This window comes from Phalacrocorax aristotelis, chromosome 18 (genome assembly GCF_949628215.1).
Source record: "Phalacrocorax aristotelis chromosome 18, bGulAri2.1, whole genome shotgun sequence".
NCBI lineage: Eukaryota > Metazoa > Chordata > Aves > Suliformes > Phalacrocoracidae > Phalacrocorax > Phalacrocorax aristotelis.
In genome coordinates this window covers 11,664,427-11,686,074 of record NC_134293.1, presented here as the reverse complement: position 1 = coordinate 11,686,074, position 21,648 = coordinate 11,664,427, and the positions used below count along the sequence as shown (strand labels likewise).

Genomic DNA, 21,648 nt, shown 5'->3' with positions numbered 1-21,648 from the left:
CCATAATGCCATAAAATACCACTGAATCAGAGCTTAGCAGGATTCCAGAAAGGAACAAACTTTTAAAGAGATAATGAGAACTCCACACTTATATTAGGTAGGATTGAAAAGAGAGAACAGAGAAGACAGAATGTACCAGATGGGCAGATTATTTCATAGTTTTCCTTAATATGATTTCTTCAGCCTGAAGCATCTGGTAATTCCACAATCGGAGATTAGATACTGGATAAGATGGACAGGCAGGCTGATCTAACACAGCAATTTTTATTTTCCCTCTACATATGGGAGGGGTTCCCATTAAATCATACACCACAGAATAAAATAGAGGTGCATAAAATCTAGCATTAAAGCAGGGAATGTTCGCAGCCCCCATGATCCCATGTAAATACACTTCACTTTCAATAAAGAAAACAACACCTCTTCTTAAACCCCCCCATCATTCACAGGCAAGCAGGACATGCTGTGAATTGATCAACAATAAAGCGCACAGACCAGCCTTGTCCTTCACAGTTGTTGCAGAAAATTGAAGAAAATCCCTCCAGCTCATTTTTTGGAGACTTGTGTAGAAGTCCTGCAGCCTGCGGGCAGCACCTTGGGTACTTTCAATCTAGAAACAGTAATTGTTTTCCAGAACACGCAGGAATCTCATCTTAAAGTCTAAAAACCTAATCAAGCAAGATAGAAATGTGTTGCCTATGTCTTTCTCATTACACCACTGTTCCACAGCAAGACTTGAAATAAGGTCCCTTGCACCAAAATACTAGTCCTCCCTTATTTTCGCCAAAGGAGTAACTTTCTCAGTCATCCAAAATGCAATACCATTATTTAATCACTCTAAAAGCACATTGCATTGCACACCCAGCTCAACCTTCCCTGCTCAGCAGAAGGCCAGGATCAGAAATATTAGTATTAATGAGTTCAAGACTAAGGTCTTACAGGCACAGCTCCCTTATGGTATCAGTACCACAAACTTATTTCAGGTATCCATATGATCAGCAGCACTTTTTCGGGAATCACTCAGGCGTAAAACCTAATACTGCTCAAGCAGTAAATGGCAGGATAGACTTTCTACCCTCCAGGCCAGGTGAGCAGCCTCAGCTTTTAAAGACAAGAAAATAAATGTCTCAAACTGCAATTCATAACCAAAATAGGGATAGTAATCCAAACCACCAAAAGAAAGACACCACAGCTCCCCAAATCAAGACAAGCAAGGTACTCTGCCCCCATTCCTGGTGCTGGGAAAGACCTTACCTTCTCTTAAGGACCACCTTGCATCCAACACCTCTCAGACCATTCTCTCCAGGGAAACTCGCCTCTATCCTTTCTGCTGCCTCTGGGCAGGGACTCAAAAGGCCATCAGCTGGGACTCATGATACCTCCTCATTTCCAACGTCTGCCTGGAAATCACACTGAGCAGGGACACCTGCATCTCTGAACCCTTAGGGATGCTGACCACAAGGTGGAGGGAATCTGCACACAGAAAAATTACAAAACATGCCAAGTTTTCCCTAAATGCCCCTTACTCCCTTTCACTTTGGTGACAGTCACAAAGAGGGGGTAGGAAAAGGACTAGGAGGTCTGATCCAGCACTGCTCAGCACTCAGAAAAGTGACACTTGACCACATTAATCTTTTACTTTAAAAGAATAGAAAATTGAAAGGAAAGAACGCATAAGCCACTGCTAGGCACAGTCCAAGCCCATCAGCATTCCGGATGCTCAACAGCCTTTAGTAGAACCAAACAGGCTTCACTATTATATTTAAAACTAATACATGCTTTGTAATGCTTATCAGCTGGAGGGTTTTCAACAGTTTTTCCCCACTAATGCTGCAATTTCAAAACGATTTAGGCTAATTTCCTTTGACTTGAATCTATTTTAATCAGAGACCAGGATACTTGACTTAAATGGTTTGTATTAAACCGTTCATAAAATCAGCCATAAAACTGCATGCACAAAATAGCGAATGGATCTTGAAGTCAGAAGTAGAAAAAGCTGAAACTTTTCAAATCCTCCAGCAAACTCAAGCCTATTTCACAACCAGACCAACCACTCTCTTCCAATACCAAGACAACTGATCCCTAAAAAAGTAGTAATAACCAAAACACAGTCCTGAAGTTATTGCATAGATAAAAGATACTAAGCTATGCAGCTGCAGTCAGTACCCACGAATTCTCTCCAAATTATTAGCCCAGTTCCAAAATGATGCATATTTAATAAACTGCTGTGTTTGTTCTGTCCTCTCTACCACCCTCCCATGAAATGACAGATAGCAGCATGAGGAAGAACACAATGCAAACCTAAAAAATGTCAGAATTAATCCTTTTCTTCCCCCAAGATCTGAAAAAACATTACTTCTCAAATTAATTCTCACAAAGTAATGCTGGCTTTGCTAGAAGTCAGAGTTCTGGATGAGAAATGAAAATAAGAAGCTCAGGCTCAGGTAACTGCTAGAGAAGGTCTCACTTCAAGGATTTGTCATTGTAGTGGGATTTGCATATCATATAGCCAAAGGTGCAATTTGTACCTGCAATTCGTTTTGGCCAGATGAACCGTACCAGCAGAATTGGAGGCTGGGCCTCCATTCCTTTGAAAACTCATCCAAATATTTCGGTTGTCAGTGGTTGACAGCCTTGGAAACTCTGAGTGGCTGCTTGAAATTCATGCAGCACGCAGAGAAGTGAAGGAACAAAAGCTCTCCATGCTCTCACATCCTTAACAACTTGCCAGTACACTGGAGACATGTAGCTGCACCCCCTTGCTGCATGATTTTCAATGGTTTGCAGATGCCAAGCAATAGCTTTGTCACTGTCCTAATGACAGGCATTGGACATGTATCTTTCAGAATCTAAACCCCTCTCAGCTCATTTTTTTTTTTTTTTTTAATCAGGGATTTCTCTCCAGGCCTGGACAAATTGACACATTCCTATTTTGGGGAACACTCTGCTAGCCACATCTGAAATTAACTTTCATAACAATGCACTTACAGCATGTCTTTGCTTGCACTCTTAATAAAATTATTTGACAGCTCGTTTAAAGTATATTCTTCTGTAGTGCTTAGCAGGTAAACATCATCGTCACCTTTGTCTTAAAAAGCCATTCTGGAAAAACAGTAGAGGAAGACTATTGCCACCTGAGCCACTGGGCTCCCTTCAAAGGCGCCTGCGCAGATCTCCAAGAGGAGATCCCACAGCAGCATCGCAGGAGGACTGCGCTGGGAGGAGCGCGAGGGCAGCTGGAAAGCCCCAGAGGTCTTGCAGGGACACGGAGGACCTGACCAGGGAGGAGAGAGTGAGAGTCTCTGCACACATTCACAGGGTAACGAACACCAGAGGCCAACAGCGCAGCGAACAGCCCTTTGCTGACGAAAGCAGATATGAGCTTCTGATCGCATTACTACCACCCAGAATAATGTCTTGCTTTAGGAAAATAACAAGCGAGCAAGAGAAATGAGAGTGGGAAGAAATTTGCTTTTCTTCCCCCCGATAAATCATCTTTATGAACTATCTCGGTTTCAGCCAAACTACACCGGTTGCTCATTACTGAGCACAGCCCTGTGAACGATAAGGAGGGAAGAGCAAACAGTATCACACCAAAATATGAAGCAACCATCACTCCTGGCTCTCGGATGATACCTACGCATGTGCGCGCCTTCATGGAGCAACTGGTACTTACTTGGTTGGACGATAATCTGGTATGGAACGATCCAGCGAAATTTTCTCACTGAGGTAGGAGTTGTAGCCATATTTCTCATGTGGTCCCTTTGCTTTCTCCTCCTCCTCAGGGGACAGGGTAGCTGGAAGCCCACCTTTACCACGTCCACCATAGCCTTCAATGAGACCAAGTGACTTGGACAGACCTTGAGAGAAAAAAAGCACACCATCTCTGTTAAAATTTATCACTGTTATTTCCCAGCTATCAAGGAAACAAAAATAATCTGAAAACCCAGGGTGTTTTGCTTTGGTGCCCTAAAAACTTTTCGCATTGTAGCTCTTTGGCCCAATGCTGGAACGAAAATGACTCAAGTCTTGAAATACTTCATGGCTTACGTACAGTGTTTGGATAGCTCAGCCACCAGCATCCAGCTGATAACCTGTCCCAGGGATCTGTGCATTTATTTAGTTGTTAGGAAGGTTATTTAGGCCTCCTTCCCACTCTCAGAGAGGTAATTACATATAAGGTTAGATGTCCCCAGGAGAAGGGTAGGTTGAACACAGAATAAGAACAAAATAGGGCTGGTTAACTGCCAACTGAATGAATTTTTGCTCGGTATGAACAGTGAACAGCATACAAATGTTATGGATTTAAAAACAATTTCCCCTCAAAGCTTTCTTATCTTTTAAAGTATAGCATTCCCAGACCTTTATCAAGCGGAATTATTTATTTATATCTGCATAGCTGAAGGAAATAGGCAAAGTTCAAAATGAGCTGCACAAAAAGAGCTATATTGATGATTTGGTGGTAACTGTGGGAAGCCAAGTTCATGCTCATGTTATTATTTATTATACAGGAGACCTGGAATTTTAATATTTTTCATTAGCAGAGACTCACACTCTCCTTTTTGTCAGAAACAAAAAAAAATTCAACGTATTTTTTGTTGTTTTGTTTTTAAATAAAGACACTAGGGTATATTCCCCTTTGTTTTAATGGCAGAGCCCTGACTCTCAGAGCAGAACAGACTGTCATCACCACTGATGCTTAGGAAGGGACAATAACCTTGAGATTATGCACAGGGCTTCATGATCCAAGGGCATGGTCCAGTTCCCAAACCTACTACAAATTTCCATCACCCCGGACAAAACACTCTGCCTCCCCATCTACAAGACGCAGAATTAAACACTTTTTTCCTCAAAAAGCAGTATTGTGAGGCAGTAAGAAAATCACCTATGAATGTAAATCACAGTTTGAAGCACTTGAATAGAAATTATTATTATTATTCCTTCAGACAAGGAACCTCTAAGCAGCCTCCCTACTAGGGAGCTTCTGAGGGTTGATGGAGTCCCTCTGACCACACTGGGCTTGATTAGATTCTATCTGAGGACTATAAAAATACATCAACTGCAAGGAGCAGCTGGCTGTGACGTGGGGATGGACTAAATATCCATCTCTAGGCTCAGCAGTGGCCAGAGGAGTAAGTCAAGAAAGCTGGGAAAGGTGAAACTTTCTGGCCGGCAGAAGGCCAGCAGATTGCTCCACAAACTTCCTAACCCCGAATGGCTGGAAGGACCAAGGTTCAGCTTGCTTCCAAAGACAATAGATACCGATTTCATTTCAGACCCAGGCTCCAACCAAATTAAAACAGTATTTTTAAAAACATATACTCACGAAGAGACAATTCTTCTCAAAATTACTATTTCTTTATGAAAAACAGATCTTTTCTACTCAGGGACAGTGTACCTGTAGATATATAAATTTCCTTAGGATACCCTAGATCATGTCTTGTTTCTCATTACACCAAAAAGACAAAAGAGCTTCCTCAGTTCATCAGCTGAGGGTTTTACTACTATAACAGATGCATTCTAGCAGCAATTCAGTTTAAATTTTTAATTCCTTCTTCACCTTTTCCATGAAACGTTTCCACAAAAATCCATAGGAAATTGCCTTACTGTCTATGAATGCTAGTTCTTGGCTGGAAGGACTGTAACAGAGAGCTATGAAGCCGTTCCATGGCATCTAGCGTGCTCATACTTCTACTACAGGTATCCTCAGGATCTACCAGTTTGCTTTTAAAGCTTGATTTTGCTTTTCTTCATTTGTTTTAATGAACATTTCTCACTTCCCTGGTGCTTTTGTTACTGGTGCTTTGAATCTACACATCTGTAAGATGGGCTGAAGAGAAGTGGGAAATTTCTGAGCTGGGTTAGGCAACCTAACCTAACCTTCCCTAGGTTGTGGAACCTGGGCTTCCCGCACAGTGGGATATCAGAACCCCTAACATCACAGCACCTTGCTCTGTTTAAAGCGGGTTTAAAAACCCACAAGCTTGGTTTATTACCAACAGATTAGAATGGTTTAACTCAGGCACCCAATGCAGCACTTCTGCCAGAGCTCTGCACTTGAAGTCAACAGGCAAAGACTAACCCCTCCAAGGTCAATTCATCCACCGCAAGATCTGATTCAGTCTCTAGAGGTGCTTACCTCTGCCTTGACTGAGGTAATTGGGCTTCCAACTACAGCATCTGGGTAAAGTATCTTAAATTAAAGGCAAGGAATCTGGCTCTCAGTGTTCAAAATACCAACAGCCACAGGAACTAGCTACACCAGCCTTTTCCATATTGCTCAGCCTGATGGACCTGAGCTGGTATTAGCAGCAGTAGGAGATGCCCAGAGCAAGGATGTCTCTGCCAAGGAATTCAGCTGGCTGCACCAAAACTGCAGGCTGGGTGTACTCTACTGACAAACCTTCAATCCTCATCTACCAGCAATGGGGAGCTGCTGGACAGCACAAGGACAACCTCCTTGCTTGTCCATCTGTGGGTTTTATTACAAAATAATGATACACAAGGGGATTGTGCATGCTCGACCTCTCCCAAAATACAGTCAAGACACGGGCAGCGCCAACATAGATGCACCTGTGCCCCCATGCCCTCAGCTGTTGCAAGGCAGCAGGCTTTGCTGCGACAAGGCAAAATGAAGGTCCTGGTGAAGTGAAGCCTCTCTGTTAACTACAGAGGCACCAGAGGAATGCCAAGACAGGACTTTATATTCAGCAGCTTTGACTGACAAGCCTATAATGCCATTAAATGCTTTATTCCAAGACCATAATCATGACAACTAGACACTGCCCCGCCAGCATACATTTCTCTCTCTTCACTAAGTATATTCCCTTATTTCTGCATACAGACGTCTCAGTCCTTCTACTACTATAAAGCCTGCCTCAGTAAGTACAGAGAAATCTGTGTCATTTAACCAAAGGAATCAATTAAGGTGATGGATTCGCACGTGTTGGGCAGGGCACTACCCTGAGACAATCATCCTCTCTTTCAGTGCCACCCAGGATAGCAAACACCCCCTCAGGGTAGTCACAAAGATGAATATTCCCAGGTGTGATGTGACAGGGAGGATCGACGTGTCTGTCTCTGTGCTGGTTAAACATTTCATCCTCCAGTTCAGGCTGTCAGAAGGGTTCATCCGTGAAGCTGGGATGTCACTTTGGTGCATGGCACTTCGAAGCAAGGTTCAGGTAATGTTTGGCAAGAAAGATAATTCACGTCCAAAGAGAAGAGGAAGAAATTTGCTTCCAACTGGCTGAAAAGGTGCCTCAGGAGAGGCAGGATTGAAAACAAATAGTTACAGCAGACCCTCATCCAGCCAATCTGTTCATTCATTCCTTTTTATTTGCCCCATTTTAGGGCTGCACTAAGAAGCACAAATTTCTGTGGCTTCAGAGGCCTTTCCTATGGCTTCAGAAATTATCCTCAGCCCAGCCCGTGTGGCTTCTTCAGCTGGGCAGGAACCCATGGAAAGCTCCTTCTTGGCAGGGATCTCCCGAGGCTTTGCATTAACTTCTGTCCGAGGGAGGCAGAGACACCCACACACTGCCCAAGCCTAAGTGAAGGGCCCATCTGATCTCCGAATCCCCTCTGCCAGTCCCTGCGTGCACTGCCGTCACCGCAGCAGGGCCCCGGCCCGCATCGCGAGCCGGGAGCCATGGGCTGCATATTTCTGCAGGCAGCACATACACCTTACATTTTCTCTTTGCCCTTCACAGCCTTCATTAAGTTGTTTGGGACTCAAAGGATAAGCAATCTCTCATATCGTGTTCAAATGGCGTAACGCTGCAAATGAAGGATTAAGTGCCTCCGGTGATGCAGGAGCAGAAAGGGGAAATCACCTCTGAAGCCCCTTGGTCCCCACACAGAGGGCTGGCTTCCAGCACGGCCTTCTGCCGGGGCCTCTCGCTACCACGCGCTTGTAGCATCGCCACACTTCGAAAACCTCCAGCCCTTTGCCAAACCTGTCTGAAACTGGCCCAGAAGGGCCAGAAGTTACACAGAGAGACACAACGAGCAAGAAAGGGCAAGAGCATGATCCCATCTGCTTATTTCCTTGAAGGACTGGGCTAAAAAGTAAAGAGTCAGAGCTGTTCCCCAGTCACGGACCAAATCCTTTATCATTCTGGGCAGACACCAAAGCAGAAGTGCTGAACCACTGCCAAAAAGTCTCTCCTGATGCCTGCTCCAGCCTATCTACAGTGATAAACAGTGATAATCCCTCACAAAAAAGCTTGATCTTTGGAGTGAATTCACTCCCTAGTGAACCTTGCAAGCTCATGAGATGGTAATGGGCTGCATCTAGATTAGATCAGAGCTCTGAACAGTTGCGAGCTTCACTCATCCTTAAACCACACTCACCCAACAAGTACCTAAGAAACAAAATGAGGATTTTTTTTTTTTCCAGAATCCCCTAAAACATCTGAACTTTGCAACAAAAGGCGTGTATTGCTCTTCTATTGCAGGAATAGGAGGAAAAAAAGACACCTCTTAAGAGCTGCTAAGATCTGAGCGACTCCTGCTGAAACGGCCAGGCATCAGATCCCCTGGGAACTGACAAAGAGTTGGTTTTCTTCAAGGTGATATTAAAATTTAATCTCTACAGCAAAATTATTCCTCGACTGAGTACAGTTCTAGTAAATATATTATTCTCTCCTTAAACTGGCAGTATATTTCTTAAGGAGACAGGAGTTTTCTAGGACATAGAAAACCTTTGGTAAGATACAATATAATATGATACACAGCCTTCATTTATACAGCACCCAGCCAAACAGGCTCCCCAGGTAGCAGGCGTGTTGGAAAAGCATTTTGCTACATGTCACCCCACATGAAAGAAAACGTTAACCCTACCGATATAAACCTTAGCTGAGGAAAGTCTTTCATTAGAAAGCTAGGGAAGAGGATCTGAAATTGAAAAGCATTTCTGAGAAACAGGGGTCCTCAGCCTTAACACTTGGGGTGGAGGAGGGAAAAGAACAGGAAGGAATCATATACGAAAGGTTTCTGGAAAAGCAGATTTTTTAGTTGCATCCTTCCGTGTTTGTTTCTGTCATCCTGCTGCACGAGTTACAGAGATCGTCTAGCTCAGATCGAAAGGCACATTCCTGCAGGAAAGAGGCAGACGAAGCCCTCCTCAAGAAGAAATAAATAATCCTGAAACGGTACTGAAAAATAAGGGAAGCATAAAGAGAAAATTAAAGTAGATGTCTTTGACAAAGTACAGCTTTTATTAAGCTAAGCACCACAGATCTTCCAGTCGAAATAGCTCTCCTAGGGATGTGTGCTTCTGGCCTCACTTCAGCCAGAGATTTGAAGGCTAACAAGAAATTCCTGACTCAGGGAAAAAAAGCAGAAAAGATGAGGTGAATGGCCTGATACCTGCCGTGCGTTACACTGCGGATATTGCCTCTGCGTGACCTCTCAGCGAAGATGGAAAGAGGATACAACAGATAGGCTTTTAGGGGTATTTTATGAGAAACTCAAATAGATACCAAAGGGCAAAATGTCATAGGTAATGCTAGAAATTATGGAAAACTGCTGAAGTTTTTAGTGCTGTCGTGCTGATCGCTGCGAATACAGGCGATTAAAGGGAGCACTCATTAACCATAAGGGTAATTGGCAGACTAACAGGCACCAATTTTCCCTTGCAGCTTTGGTGGAACCTGAGACCTGGGGTTTTCTCTTTTCTCCCTGCAGCAGTTTTTACACAATTTTTACCCAGTCTTTGTTCAAACTTTTTGTTTATTAAAGTCAATAACACAAATTCCTCCGACTGTAGGTTACACCTACATAACTGCAACCGTGTGCTGTGAAGGGGCTATGGAAACTGCCTAGGGAGTACCAAATACGACTGGCTCTGTCAGCTCCCTTTGTTCTCCCTGCCTCCCCAAAGCATCCTTACACTCTCGAAAAGGAAACCAAAAGTAGTAGTAAATGGATTAGAAGATCAGAGATCACTGGGGCGGGTGGGGGGGGTGGGGGGAAGAGGGGGGACAGGACACCAATATGAAGTTTAAAGATCAGTTTAAATGCCGGAGTCCAGTGGAAAAATCAGTATTCCCCTGAATCCTGTACAATTTTATTCAGTGTACACGCTAGGTATGTTTTTCCCAGGGCTGACCGCTTATCAGAAGCCAGTATATCCCCAAAATCAGATGATGCAGCAGGCTTCTGACAAATCCCCCTTGCTAAAGGATCAATGCTATCACCTTCCATTTGGACAGTACTTTTCCAGTAAGCTGTCATTTAGCATATCTGAACATCTCCTTCAGCTGCAAGGATCTGACAAAGCTGTTTGGCACCCTTTGCCATGCAAATGATTTGTTGGTTTACCGCAGAGATAAACACAAACGTGATGACTGGCGAAAGGTGGTTTCAAGAAAATTTCAAACCTCTGGCTTCACGCTGAATGACAAATACCAACTCAAAAAAAGCAGCAGACGGATGCTGCTGGGCCCATGCTTGGCAAGCAGGGACTTCAGCCAGACACAGACTAACTGAAAATATAGCATATTTTACCTCCAAAAAAGCTCCTGCGTATGTAAAGTTAATAGAATAAATTCACTACAATGAATTTGTCCAACAAACCATTAAGATTTCACTTAAAACTGGGACAGGTGGGTGTGCGAGAATCATGCACGTGTTCCAGCAGCCCGGCCAGGCAAGCACCAAAAGGGGCTGCCCAGGACAGGCACAGCTCCTCATTATTAAATAGATTTAAGGAGAGAGTAGATGAACATCTGTATCAAGAATTATTTAAGTACGGCTGTGCTTACATCATTCCAGGAACAGTCAGAACAACGTCAAGGTTTCTTCCCACCTTGTACTCTACGAAAAGGATGGGAGAAGAGAGCACGGTTAGACTGCAGAGAGTCTAAAGTCTCATTTGAAATATTTTAACATAAATATACGTTTACACACACATATATATGTATATATGTACATACATACACATATTCAGAATTGAAGTTTTCTTATCTATATGGAAATGGAAACACAGAGAAATTACCTTCAGAGCCAGAGGGAGGATCAGCGCCCATCGCAAGGAGAATATAGTCATCAGGAGAATTTCAAAGCCAGCCTCACCCTGTTTAGGCCATTACACTACCAAGTTCTGGTTGCAAATGATAATTTCCCAATCAAGATTCGCCTCAGGCACAAAATAACAGAAATCCTTCAACTGGCTGAGGCTGTTTAGTTCAGAGGAATGATTTAGTTGATTCTAAAACCGGGGACTAGTAGACGAGCTTGGACATAGATCTATGTTCCCTGAAAGTCTGAAGACAGATATTAGTGTCTACGATTTTGCTTCACATTTTTAAAAATAACTTGTTGAAAAAAAGGCAGGACTTAGCAACAGAACTGGGTTGGAGTCAGAAAACCATAGAGACCTGGCTAGGAAAAGCTCTCTGCAGCTCAGCAGGGAAAACAGGCAGTGCTTCAATGGGACACTTATGCACAGAAATCCCGTTCAGATACGAAAGACAAGACTGAAGGTGATTTACATCCCAAGGAAAACCCTGGATACGTGCAAAGCATTCCTGGCAGTTTAATTCGAGCAAAGCTCTTCCCAAGCTTGTACCGACATAACCACGCCAGGAGATGCCCTGCTGCTGGGAGCTCTCCCTTTCACTTGGTAAAAGTTTGTCTCAAAATGACCAGTTACACTGTGCTGCCCTCAGCGTGGTTGACAGTTTTGAATGGATATGGCTTTCCTGGGCTCTTCCAACCTTCACCTCATGCTCCGCTGCGCATGGCGTTCAGCAGCTGGTGTTTGCACCCCAAAGCTGTAGGAAAAGGGATACCTGTGACTGGTACGCAGTTCATAGTGCTTTTTGGGATGAAATATGCTGAAATAAGCCACATCGTTACATCAGCAGGTGCAAGATACGTGCGTTGTAAGAAGGGATATATATTTTGCCGGCAAGGCATTGACATATTTGAGGCAGTTGCCAAGTAATGGAGTGACATATGCAGCACCAGCAGCTGACTCTCAAATCCAGATAACAGACTTGGATCTATCCGCGAGGGGGGATGGATGAAGTCTATTTGCAGAAAAGGCAAAGAAAATAACGCGTTGTAGCAATCTCACTTGCACATTATGACACAAATACAAATTTGTATCTCTAACATATGGGACCATCACATTCTGGAAATATCTGTGTTATTTAATGGAAAGGAGGGGTGGGGAAGGGGGAAGAAAGGCAAAAATGCAACATCTAACAAAAAGCAAAACCAGGGTCAAAAACATCATCAAGATCATTTAGTGAGATGTCTGACTCCAGGCACACTGCATTCATTTTCAAGATGTTGAAAAGCTCCAGAGACCTCACTTTATTAAGCCCTGCCTAAGGCCTGCTTTCAAGGATCCAGTCTTACTGGGATGCAGGCAGAACCATTTCCCCAACAACAACACAGCAACATATTTCCATGAAGTGTTTAGAACAGTCTAATGCAACCTTCTCACTGTTGTTTTAAATTGGCATAAAGCATCATGAAGAACTGTCATGCCTAGGTAGCAATAAAAAAGCAAAGAGTACTTTTAGAATCATAGAATGAATCATAGAACGTCCTGAGCTGGAAGGGACCCACAAGGGTCATCAAGTCCAACTCCTGTCCCTGCACAGGACAACCCCAAATTTAAACCATGTCTCTGAGGGCCTTGTCCAAGTGCTTCTTGAACAGCGTCAGGCTTGGTGCCATGATGCCTCCCTGGGGAGCCTGTTCCAGATGGCACCTTAGAAAATAGAAACACGCTCAGGTAGAGATTTACTGTTAAAAAGTTTTTAGTTAAGGTTCTTCCCCTGCCCCTCACCCCCATTTTGTTCCCAGAAGGCAGGGAACCAGGGGATGACATTTGAGAGGCCCCTGTCGCCCTGTAAAGCCTGACCGCCACCAGTGGCTTTCCCAGTCCAACCACCCGAATATTGCTTTCTCAGCGTGACACGTATAAAGTTGGGGGGGGGGGGGGGAAATCGATGGAAGAGCACCCAATGCACCAGGCGCAAGTAATGAGTCCTAATTAGAGAGAACAGATGCCCAGCATACCAGAGCAAGTGCCCCCCAGCACAGCACAGCATCCTGGGCCACGCAGCTTGATTCAGAGGCAATACAGAGGATTTGTATGGCTTAAAACCACCTTTTTGGTGAGACGCTCTAGCATCAGCAATCTGCGTTCAATTTATTTCAAGGATCCTTTCTCCTCACCGTTGGTCACTGTAGTGGCTGCAGACAAAATGCTCCCCAGGCTTCTCTCTCTGGACCTTTCTTGCCTTTTCCCCCTCTTAAGACCAGACTAGTAACATGTAAGCAGGGATGAGCCATAAATCTGCTGAGTCCCCCTCTCGTCCCAGAGCCTCAAGGCACGCAACTGCTACTATGGATGCTCTGCGAGAGGTGAATTCTCTGTATGGAAGCGAGATATCACAGCTTCTCTTCACATTGACAGCAGCAATATTAAAGAGCAACATGAAAAGCTTTGTCCAGCAATACATCTGCTGTGAGTTAACATACAGCCATCTAAAACCTGATGAAGTATCATAAGAAGAGTCTGTATTAGGAGCCTACCAATGCAGTATAACATAAACCATGGCAGGACTGCACATTAAAAATCTGATACTGTTCCAATAACTTCAAAGATCAATTTTGGGTGCGTCACCATTCAAAAGACAGACAAGGTCCCTGGTCCGTGCACCTAATGGGGTATTGATTCAGGAAACCCCTAAGTGCTAGCTCTGCACTTCACGGGCTTTGCCAAAGCAGCCAAGCTTCCCCCCGTGCGCCACACACCCCGACTGACTCAGTGCCTACCGGATAGCTTGGGACACAGGAGCTGGGATTGGAAAGGTCAAGGGTAAAAGCAATCCTGCATATTTACACTGGTCAGCCATGAGCCTGTTTGGGTGATGAATTAAGCAATTGCCTGCAGCTTTATTTTTAGAAGGTAGATTGCAATTCAAGCAAATACAAACTCCCTTGCTTGCCCATTTGAGCTGCCTGGAAATCAGTCTGGCAGGACACGTGGCTGGCTACATGCAAGACCTGCTCAGAGAAGGTGGCAGGAGCAACACAGACAGCAAGAGCAGCTCTTTTGCCCAGAGAATTTATAGATGCCCCATCACTGGAAGTGTTCACGGTCAGGTTGGATGGGGCTTAGAGCAACCGTTGAAACTAGATGATCTCTAAAGTCTCCTTCCAATCCAAACCATTCCATGATACTCTGATTCTGCACTAAGGTCTCCTCATTTATTTTGAGACCCAATCCAAGCATCAGAATGCACAAAGAAAAATTAGGATACATTGCTCATTATAACATCTTCTGTAATATAGGCAGTTTAAGAAGTACCCAGACTCTTCTGCCCTCAGCAGCAAAACATCACCCCTCTCATCTGCGCTGATGCAGTGATTTGTGGGACCATTCTACAAACTATTCCTCCCCAGGTAGTCACTCCTACCAGCCACTGTCAGAAACCCAGGCTCAGACAAACCTTTTGTTTGACCCCACATAGCTGCTTTTATGCTCCAGTGTTGAATTTAACTTCTTTGGGTAACGCAGCCCATTCCCACCCCTATCACAGACTTTTTGCACCCAGGCAGAGCTGCTGCTTGGGCACACCACAGAGGTGCTGAGCTGCAGTGCCAGCACAGGACCACTCAGCCAAGGGTAGGGAAACAAGAATTTCTTAAATCCATCTTGCCCCCAGAAAGTTAGACCCGCAGTGGGGCAGGACTACCCCTGGGAACCGGAGCGCAGCCACAGGAACAAGTAAGGAAACAGAAAAAAGAACAAAACACAAACACACACGCCAACATTTTTTAAACCTCATTCAAAAGGCTAAAAATATTTTGCACTTTTATTTTCACATGGAATCTGTTATTTCCAGATCATGTTTCTATAACAAGCTGTTAGTGTTTGTGGTTTCTTTTAATGCGTGTTCTTGTTTTCCTTTTTGTAAAACATTTCCTCTCTGTATAGATTAGCCTGTTGGAAAGGGGAAAAAAGTTGCCATTTGGTACAAAAGGAAATGAAGAAATACCACACTTTAGCACAGACGTCAAACACAAAGCTGGCTGCTCCATTTTGGGCTTTTTGGTTACGTGATAGGTTACACGTTCAGCACGCAAACCGTGTCAGTCCCTCACACAGGGCATCTCCTCTGCAGAGCCACTGGGAGCCAGGGAATGGGAAAGGGCAGAAAACGGGAGGCGGTCCCCCAACTGCTGTACCAGGTCAGGCTATAAAACCTTACAAAGGTTGACAAGGCCAATCAAGGACCTCCCTCCTCTTTCCCTAGTTCCCACTCCTGAAGACGGGGGGAAGGACACAAGCCTGGGTGCTTTTTTTAACCCATGGCCCCAAGCAGAGTACCCACATCACTGACTCAACATGCCAAAAAGTTGGGAATCAGTGGGCAAAAAAGGGTATGTGGGACTGTACCCTGAGAAATGCTCCTTTTCAGAGGGGTCCTCAGCATGCTTCCAAGTTTCTCTACAGGGGCCCTTTGATTCATATTATTCCTCCCTGGGCTACCCCTAAATCCACTCATTAAGCTATTGTTTAAAGACCAACATATTAGAGAAGGGATGACGTTGCCCACAATGGGCTTTCCCAAAAGAACGAATGCTTTGAAGCCAACATGTAATTCTTATATTAACGTAACTGCAGAAAGAGAAGCTCACTTAAGATGTGCTTCTTCAGCAAGTAGGTACATGCTTCTTCCTGCTAATTGTGTTTTACTGAGCTGTGAACTTACTACTTACTTTTTAAGGTCAAGAAAGTCCATTTTACAGGGTTTTGCTTAGTTCATTTAATTTCTGCTGTAATACTTGTTCTGGCTGAGCTTAGATGCTGTTCTCACTCAGTGACGGAGCCAATTTGTTGTGGGTTTACTGGTGTGCATTCCGTGCGTTCTGTGCTCTCAGACACACAGGACACCCCAGAGAGCACTTTCGCTCTTCAAATTTCTTCCCATCTGTTTGTGCGTTGCAAATAGGTTGTAGGGGTGACACACCATGGCTTGCAACATCTAAGGACAGAAATAAAGGTGCTAATTTGGTCATCAGAGAGAAATATTCTCCACTGCGATGCCTTTATTCCTGTACACATTTGCATTCTCCAAAAACACCCACAATTAATGGATCCAAGGTGTTTTTTGTAATATATTCGTATTATTGCAGTGAACATATGAGCACAATAGATACCTTTTAGATAAAAACTTGGACTTGCTCCAGCATGTCTTAGCCTCTATATGGTGAAGGCAGAGCTTTAAGTTCAAGAACTTTGGTATCAAACCCCAGTTACTGAATTTGTGAAACTATTCAAGCTTAAACACTTTGTCAGACAGGAGCCTCATGGAAGGAGAAACAGAGCTTGCTCTCTACCATCAATGCAAATTTATGAATGGTTACGCTGTACAGCATCAGGAACAATTCCTAAGAGGCCACAGATCTGTGACTATTTAACTTTGTGTTTCTATAGAGAGCTTCTGATGATAGGCACTAAGTGCTTTAACAACATAATTAATGCTCAAAGCACTCCTGAGAGGGAACTAAATATATAACCCAGATCTTTAAGCTACCTGAAGTAGGACTGTCCTTGTTCTTTTTGTAAAACACTTGGTACAAGAGGGTACACAGTACTACAGGGTCTCGGACACACTGTGGGTGGTACTCCAAGAAAACACAAGAGAAAACATACCTCACTCCTTTTCTAGATGATCAAACATAGAAAATAATTTCTCCAAGGTGACTTAGCCAGAAAAGATCAGTATTTAGAGACAGAATTGAGTCTCTACGAAATTAAAGAGCTTACTGCCTCCAGAACAAAAATCTGGGCTACGTTACAGCAGTAAAAGCTGCTCAAATCCTAAAGCGAATCCTGCAGAAGACAGACTGTTCCAAGGGGCGAGGAACTTGACTCAGGACAGGGCACCAGGGCAGGGTGGCTTCCTCCAGAGGCCCCCCCTTCCTGAGTGACCAACGCCAAACGATGGGGGACGCCTGAGCGGCAGCTGTGCTTTGACCACCTCACTCCAAGAGCCATCCCCCCGGCTGCACGGCTGATTTTGAAGGACCAGCTCAATCCAGTGCGCCAGCTTCAACCGCTACAATGCTTGATGGGATTGTGTTTTTTTGCAAAAAGGGAGTGTCTGAAGTCTTTTTCTGAAAGCAATGTGCTCAATTACAATCATGACAAGAAGCCCCCAGAGATGGAGCAACCACTGAGGTGTGTGGTGTTTCCATGGACCACCCTCCATAAGGCTCCTGCCCTGCGCAGGGATCCCCACACACCCCAGAGATGTGTCCAGCACCAGCAATGTCAGGGCAGTACACAGTTGCCACTTTGCGTCCTGGTCCCAGAGGAGAAAATAAGAGGGCTCACAAAAAGCGGCCTTTGCCAACCCTCCTCTCTGGGAGGAACAGCTCTGCGTTTGCCCTATGGTGCCACAGCTTCCCATGCAGATGCAATCCTCATCTCCGTTTTCTCTCCCACCCTCCCAGCCCTCTAGCATACGTACTTTTTTCTTCTATCTCTCCATCCTACCTTCACCTTATTTCCATCCCTTAAAGCCCCTGCTGATGAGGGCAGTTTCCCTTCTACACCACATCCCTTGAACACTTCAGCCCTTGCCCCACCACCAGCCACCTCCTGTCCCCAGGACCACACACCCCAAGCCAAGGCACGGTCAGAGCCGGCCCTGAAGCAGCAAAGATTGGGCCAAAGACTCCCACCCAGATTCCCATGAAATAAATGAACCTACCCTTACAAACTGTGCTCATGTGCTGATGATGCTATAGCTCCCATCATACAGGAATCAACTGTTCTTTCTGTGCCAATACTTACAGATAAAAAAAAGAAAAATGCCTTGCCATTGCTTGTTCTAGCCATGCAGGGAGAAAGGGAAGTTGTTAAGGCTATATTTTAATTAATCCCCAAATTCATCATCTTAAGGAATTTGGGAAGGATCTTGCAACTGCTCAAACAGCGTGTTATATCTTCCTCTCACTCTTCCACCTATCCAGGGAGAAATGCAATTAACACCCATCTCACAAAGCCTGCCCTCTTCACCCTTAAGCAGATTAAAGGACTTAAGTGAGAAGAAAGGTGGTTGTACAATACACAGGGTCACCAACCTCATTTAGCAGCTCCTTGCCTTTTCAGGTCAGGTTTACCAGGGAATCAGATTCCCAGTGGAAAATGCAGCTGCAGTGGACATCGAGCTGCCAAATCCTGAGCCCCATCCCTTCATTGTTCAAGCAGGTCCTGGAGATGCTGTGGAAAAGATGCCCTAAAAAGATGCTCTTTTCAGAAAAGGAGGGTCTTGCTTTACAGTCCCCAGAATGATTACAGAGCCAATGCTTACAGCAATGAATGAAAACCAGACCTTACTAAGAGCTCAGGGGAGACAAAGGGAGCTGAGGACCTAAACTGGAGACACCTTCCTCTAGCAGGGCAGGGTCACACTCTCCCGACTCACACAAGGGCTGAAGGGGATAATTTCTTTTCCCCCACACTTTCCCAAAGACATCTTTCCAGGATCTGCCACGTTTTTTCTTCCCGCTTGCCAAGACAAAGCCTCCCCCATACCCTGAGTTTGCAGAGATTGCATTCTCCTTGGGGAAATAATTTATTTATGAGCAAAACACAGCTCCCGCTTCAGATGCAGGTCAAGAGAAAAAACAAAAGCTTTACATTCATTTCTCCATGTACACTTATTAAGGATATATCACCTTTTGACAATACCCGAGAGCAACAATGATCTACAATTCAAAGAGAATAAAAAATGTTGAGCAAGAAGCAAGGAAAGGCAGGCAGAGTAGTGAGCCACTTTTCCAACTCATCTTTTGGGCTTAAATTTCTAGTTTACAGTACACACTCCCAAAGTGGAATGTGGAAAACTAAAGCATTTTAAGCACTTAGTCTTCAGTGCTGCTTTTCCAGTGGCGAGTTTTCCATCATGCCAGAAGTTCACCCCTCTGCTTCCACTTTGAGCACCAGGCACTGCTACAGAAAGCCTGTTCTCACAGTCCCCCTTGCATCCCCATGGTCGAGTGGCTTTCCAGACCAGAGCCCCAGACCCCCACCCACAAACCCTACCCTGTGCACCACCCAGCCCTTCCTTTCCCTTTTCCTACACCTACTGTACCAGGATCCACCCCTCATCTTGGGCATCTCCCCCCTACACGTGTTCGAGGTCTTCAGAAACATCTTCCAGTGACACCGACATGCTGAAGCACCTTCTTTCTATCTGAGAGGGGAATATTGGTGTTCCTTGTTATTAAAGCATCTAATGGCTCACAGCATTCATCCTTCTTCCTCAAAACTGATCCTTCTCACTTGAATCCACCACATGAGTATACCAGCAGACAGCCCTGCGTACCAAAAACCATTTATTCTATGTAACGACGCTAAGTGCAATGTCAGGCTGCTCCGGATTTATTCCTCTGGATACTTTCTTTCTCGGTTTTCAAATTAGATAGATAGAAACATATTGCCGTCAGAAATCCAGACTCCGAACTCCCGAGTTAAACATGCTCAGAGGCTGGTGCTGGTTTGGCATCAGTCCGTAATTCAGGTATGCACTTGGCTTTGAAACAAAGGCTGCAGGACTTTTAAATCTGAAATTTGGTGTTTAACTTCATAACTCTGTGAGAGCTTTCCCCAGAGGGAACACAGAAGGGACCTGTGAACCTGACTCACTGCTAGTGCCTTGCTGTGCTCCACATGAGCTTAAAAGCAAGACATTAGATTAATTTGCATCAGTAGAAGTAAGTTATATGCCTCACAAACCAGTCAGGATCCCAGGGGGGAAGGGTACCCAGCTTGCAACCTGCATGACAGCAGCTGAAAGCACTGCAATATTGGCAATTACTCTCCATACCTTCTTCTACAGATTAAAACAAGTATCTGAACTACTGAACCCAAGTCGCTAATGGCTTCATAGCAGTCTGACTTCACGGGAGTCCTTCACCTTATTTCACTAAGCTGTAAGACAGATTCCTTTTTATCTAAAACTGACCAATTTGCTGAGGGTCACTACCATTTGGGGCTGAACCTTACTGAATCGCATTTCAGACGCAGGAAAAGTTTTCTCTGCGACATATCACCCCTGTTACCTACTTGTACCTGTCATCACTGCTTGAAGGTACAAACCTAATTTTAGGCCCAGGCAGATAAGTAGCAGTTTGAACCAAGCTTTTTCCTATGTGCATGCAGATGCTTAATGATCTATGCTAGGGGGATAGGGAAGAGGGGAATAAGATGCACAAAAATAATAAATATGTTGCTCAAGGTTTCAGCTCCAAACTGGGTATAGTTATGGGGCTGGCAAGAAAGGCACATGTATTTTGAGCTACTAGAAAATAACTTGCTAAAAAAAAAGAACAAACGAAAAAAAGGTAAAAACCGAAACCAAGGAAGGAAAAACGAAACAAAACAAAAAACCCCACCCAAAATCCTATTTAAAAGGTCAGATTCCTGAAAGAACACATTTAGAAGGACAGTATCACATCCTTTAGGCCAAATAATTTGCCATACTTTCAATACATGCACTCTTGTAAGAAATGTGGTGCTCATTTCAACTAGAACAGCCTCAAAAATCAATCGTTCCTGGACCAAGTCTTTTGAAGGACAGAAACAGCACAAGTGCTACAAAGCCAACCTGCTCCACACCCCACCCCGCCAAAATAACCCTCACCCTCCTATCGGCCAACGCGTGCAGATTGCCTGCACGTCCAAGGAGAAACCGCCGCGCGCTGTTCGATACGGGCCCGCTCCCTGGCTCGGGGGGTAAGTGGACACTAGAAGGTGCTTTCAGTAAATCAGGGCTCAATGGACATTGTTGCCTGCGCTCTGATGTCCCAGCATGGCTATTCTTGTGCTCCCATAGAATCGAGACCAGAGACAAAAACCTCAGGATGAGAAAATCCGACAGAAAAAAGGACAGTATATGTTTACTAGTTTTTTCAAAAGGTCTCAAAGCAAAGCCTCCAATTTTTGCACAGATTAGAGTAATTAGGTCATTAACTGTAAGGTCTGTGAAGCAGTGTGTCATTTTATTGTTTATTTGTACTGAGCCTAACTCCATGAGATCTTGATACATGACTGGGTTTCCTAAACACTGCCTAGGTACAAATAACTAATTACAACAACAATAAATGCAATATATTTAAGGTGACTGCAAGAGTCCAGGAAGAATATGTTAATCAGTACACATTTATCACCCTCTGTACACACCTCAGCAGGGATCCGACCCTGGACTGAGGGCTCTGTGTGCTAGTGCCAAACTGAAAAAGGGTGGTAACCGCAAACTACGCTGTATTCAAGACTGGTAAACTGTATGGGATTTGATTATTGTACTGGTTAGACTTCAGGGACTAAAACGAATTTTACCAAATCTGCTCTTATCTTTCATAATGTCAAAACTCACATCTCCAGCCAACACTGGCTGCCACTCCACTGACTTATTTTTAAACACTTGTCTGTGTTTTATAAAATGAACATCCCTCCCCTTTCAAGGCTGGAGAGAAGAGCTGCATCTCATTCAGGAGAGAAAATCCCATCTGCTGACTACTACTGGGTTACACAACGTAGGAGGGGAAGGAAAGGCAAGTGTATCACAAATTACCAGCAGGAAACTTCTAGTAATATCTGAGGAG

General features: G+C 44.4%; 1 protein-coding gene across 1 annotated transcript in view; it reads right to left on the bottom strand.

Annotated features, from left to right (window-relative positions):
- The window catches only part of GALNT17 (polypeptide N-acetylgalactosaminyltransferase 17), a 221,003-nt gene that overhangs the window by 156,253 nt on the left and 43,102 nt on the right, over positions 1–21,648 (bottom strand). Inside the window, exon 2 of the mRNA XM_075113040.1 lies at positions 3,674–3,857. Within this exon, the coding sequence (XP_074969141.1) occupies positions 3,674–3,857 (184 nt within the window). The remainder of the gene's footprint in view (positions 1–3,673; positions 3,858–21,648) is intronic.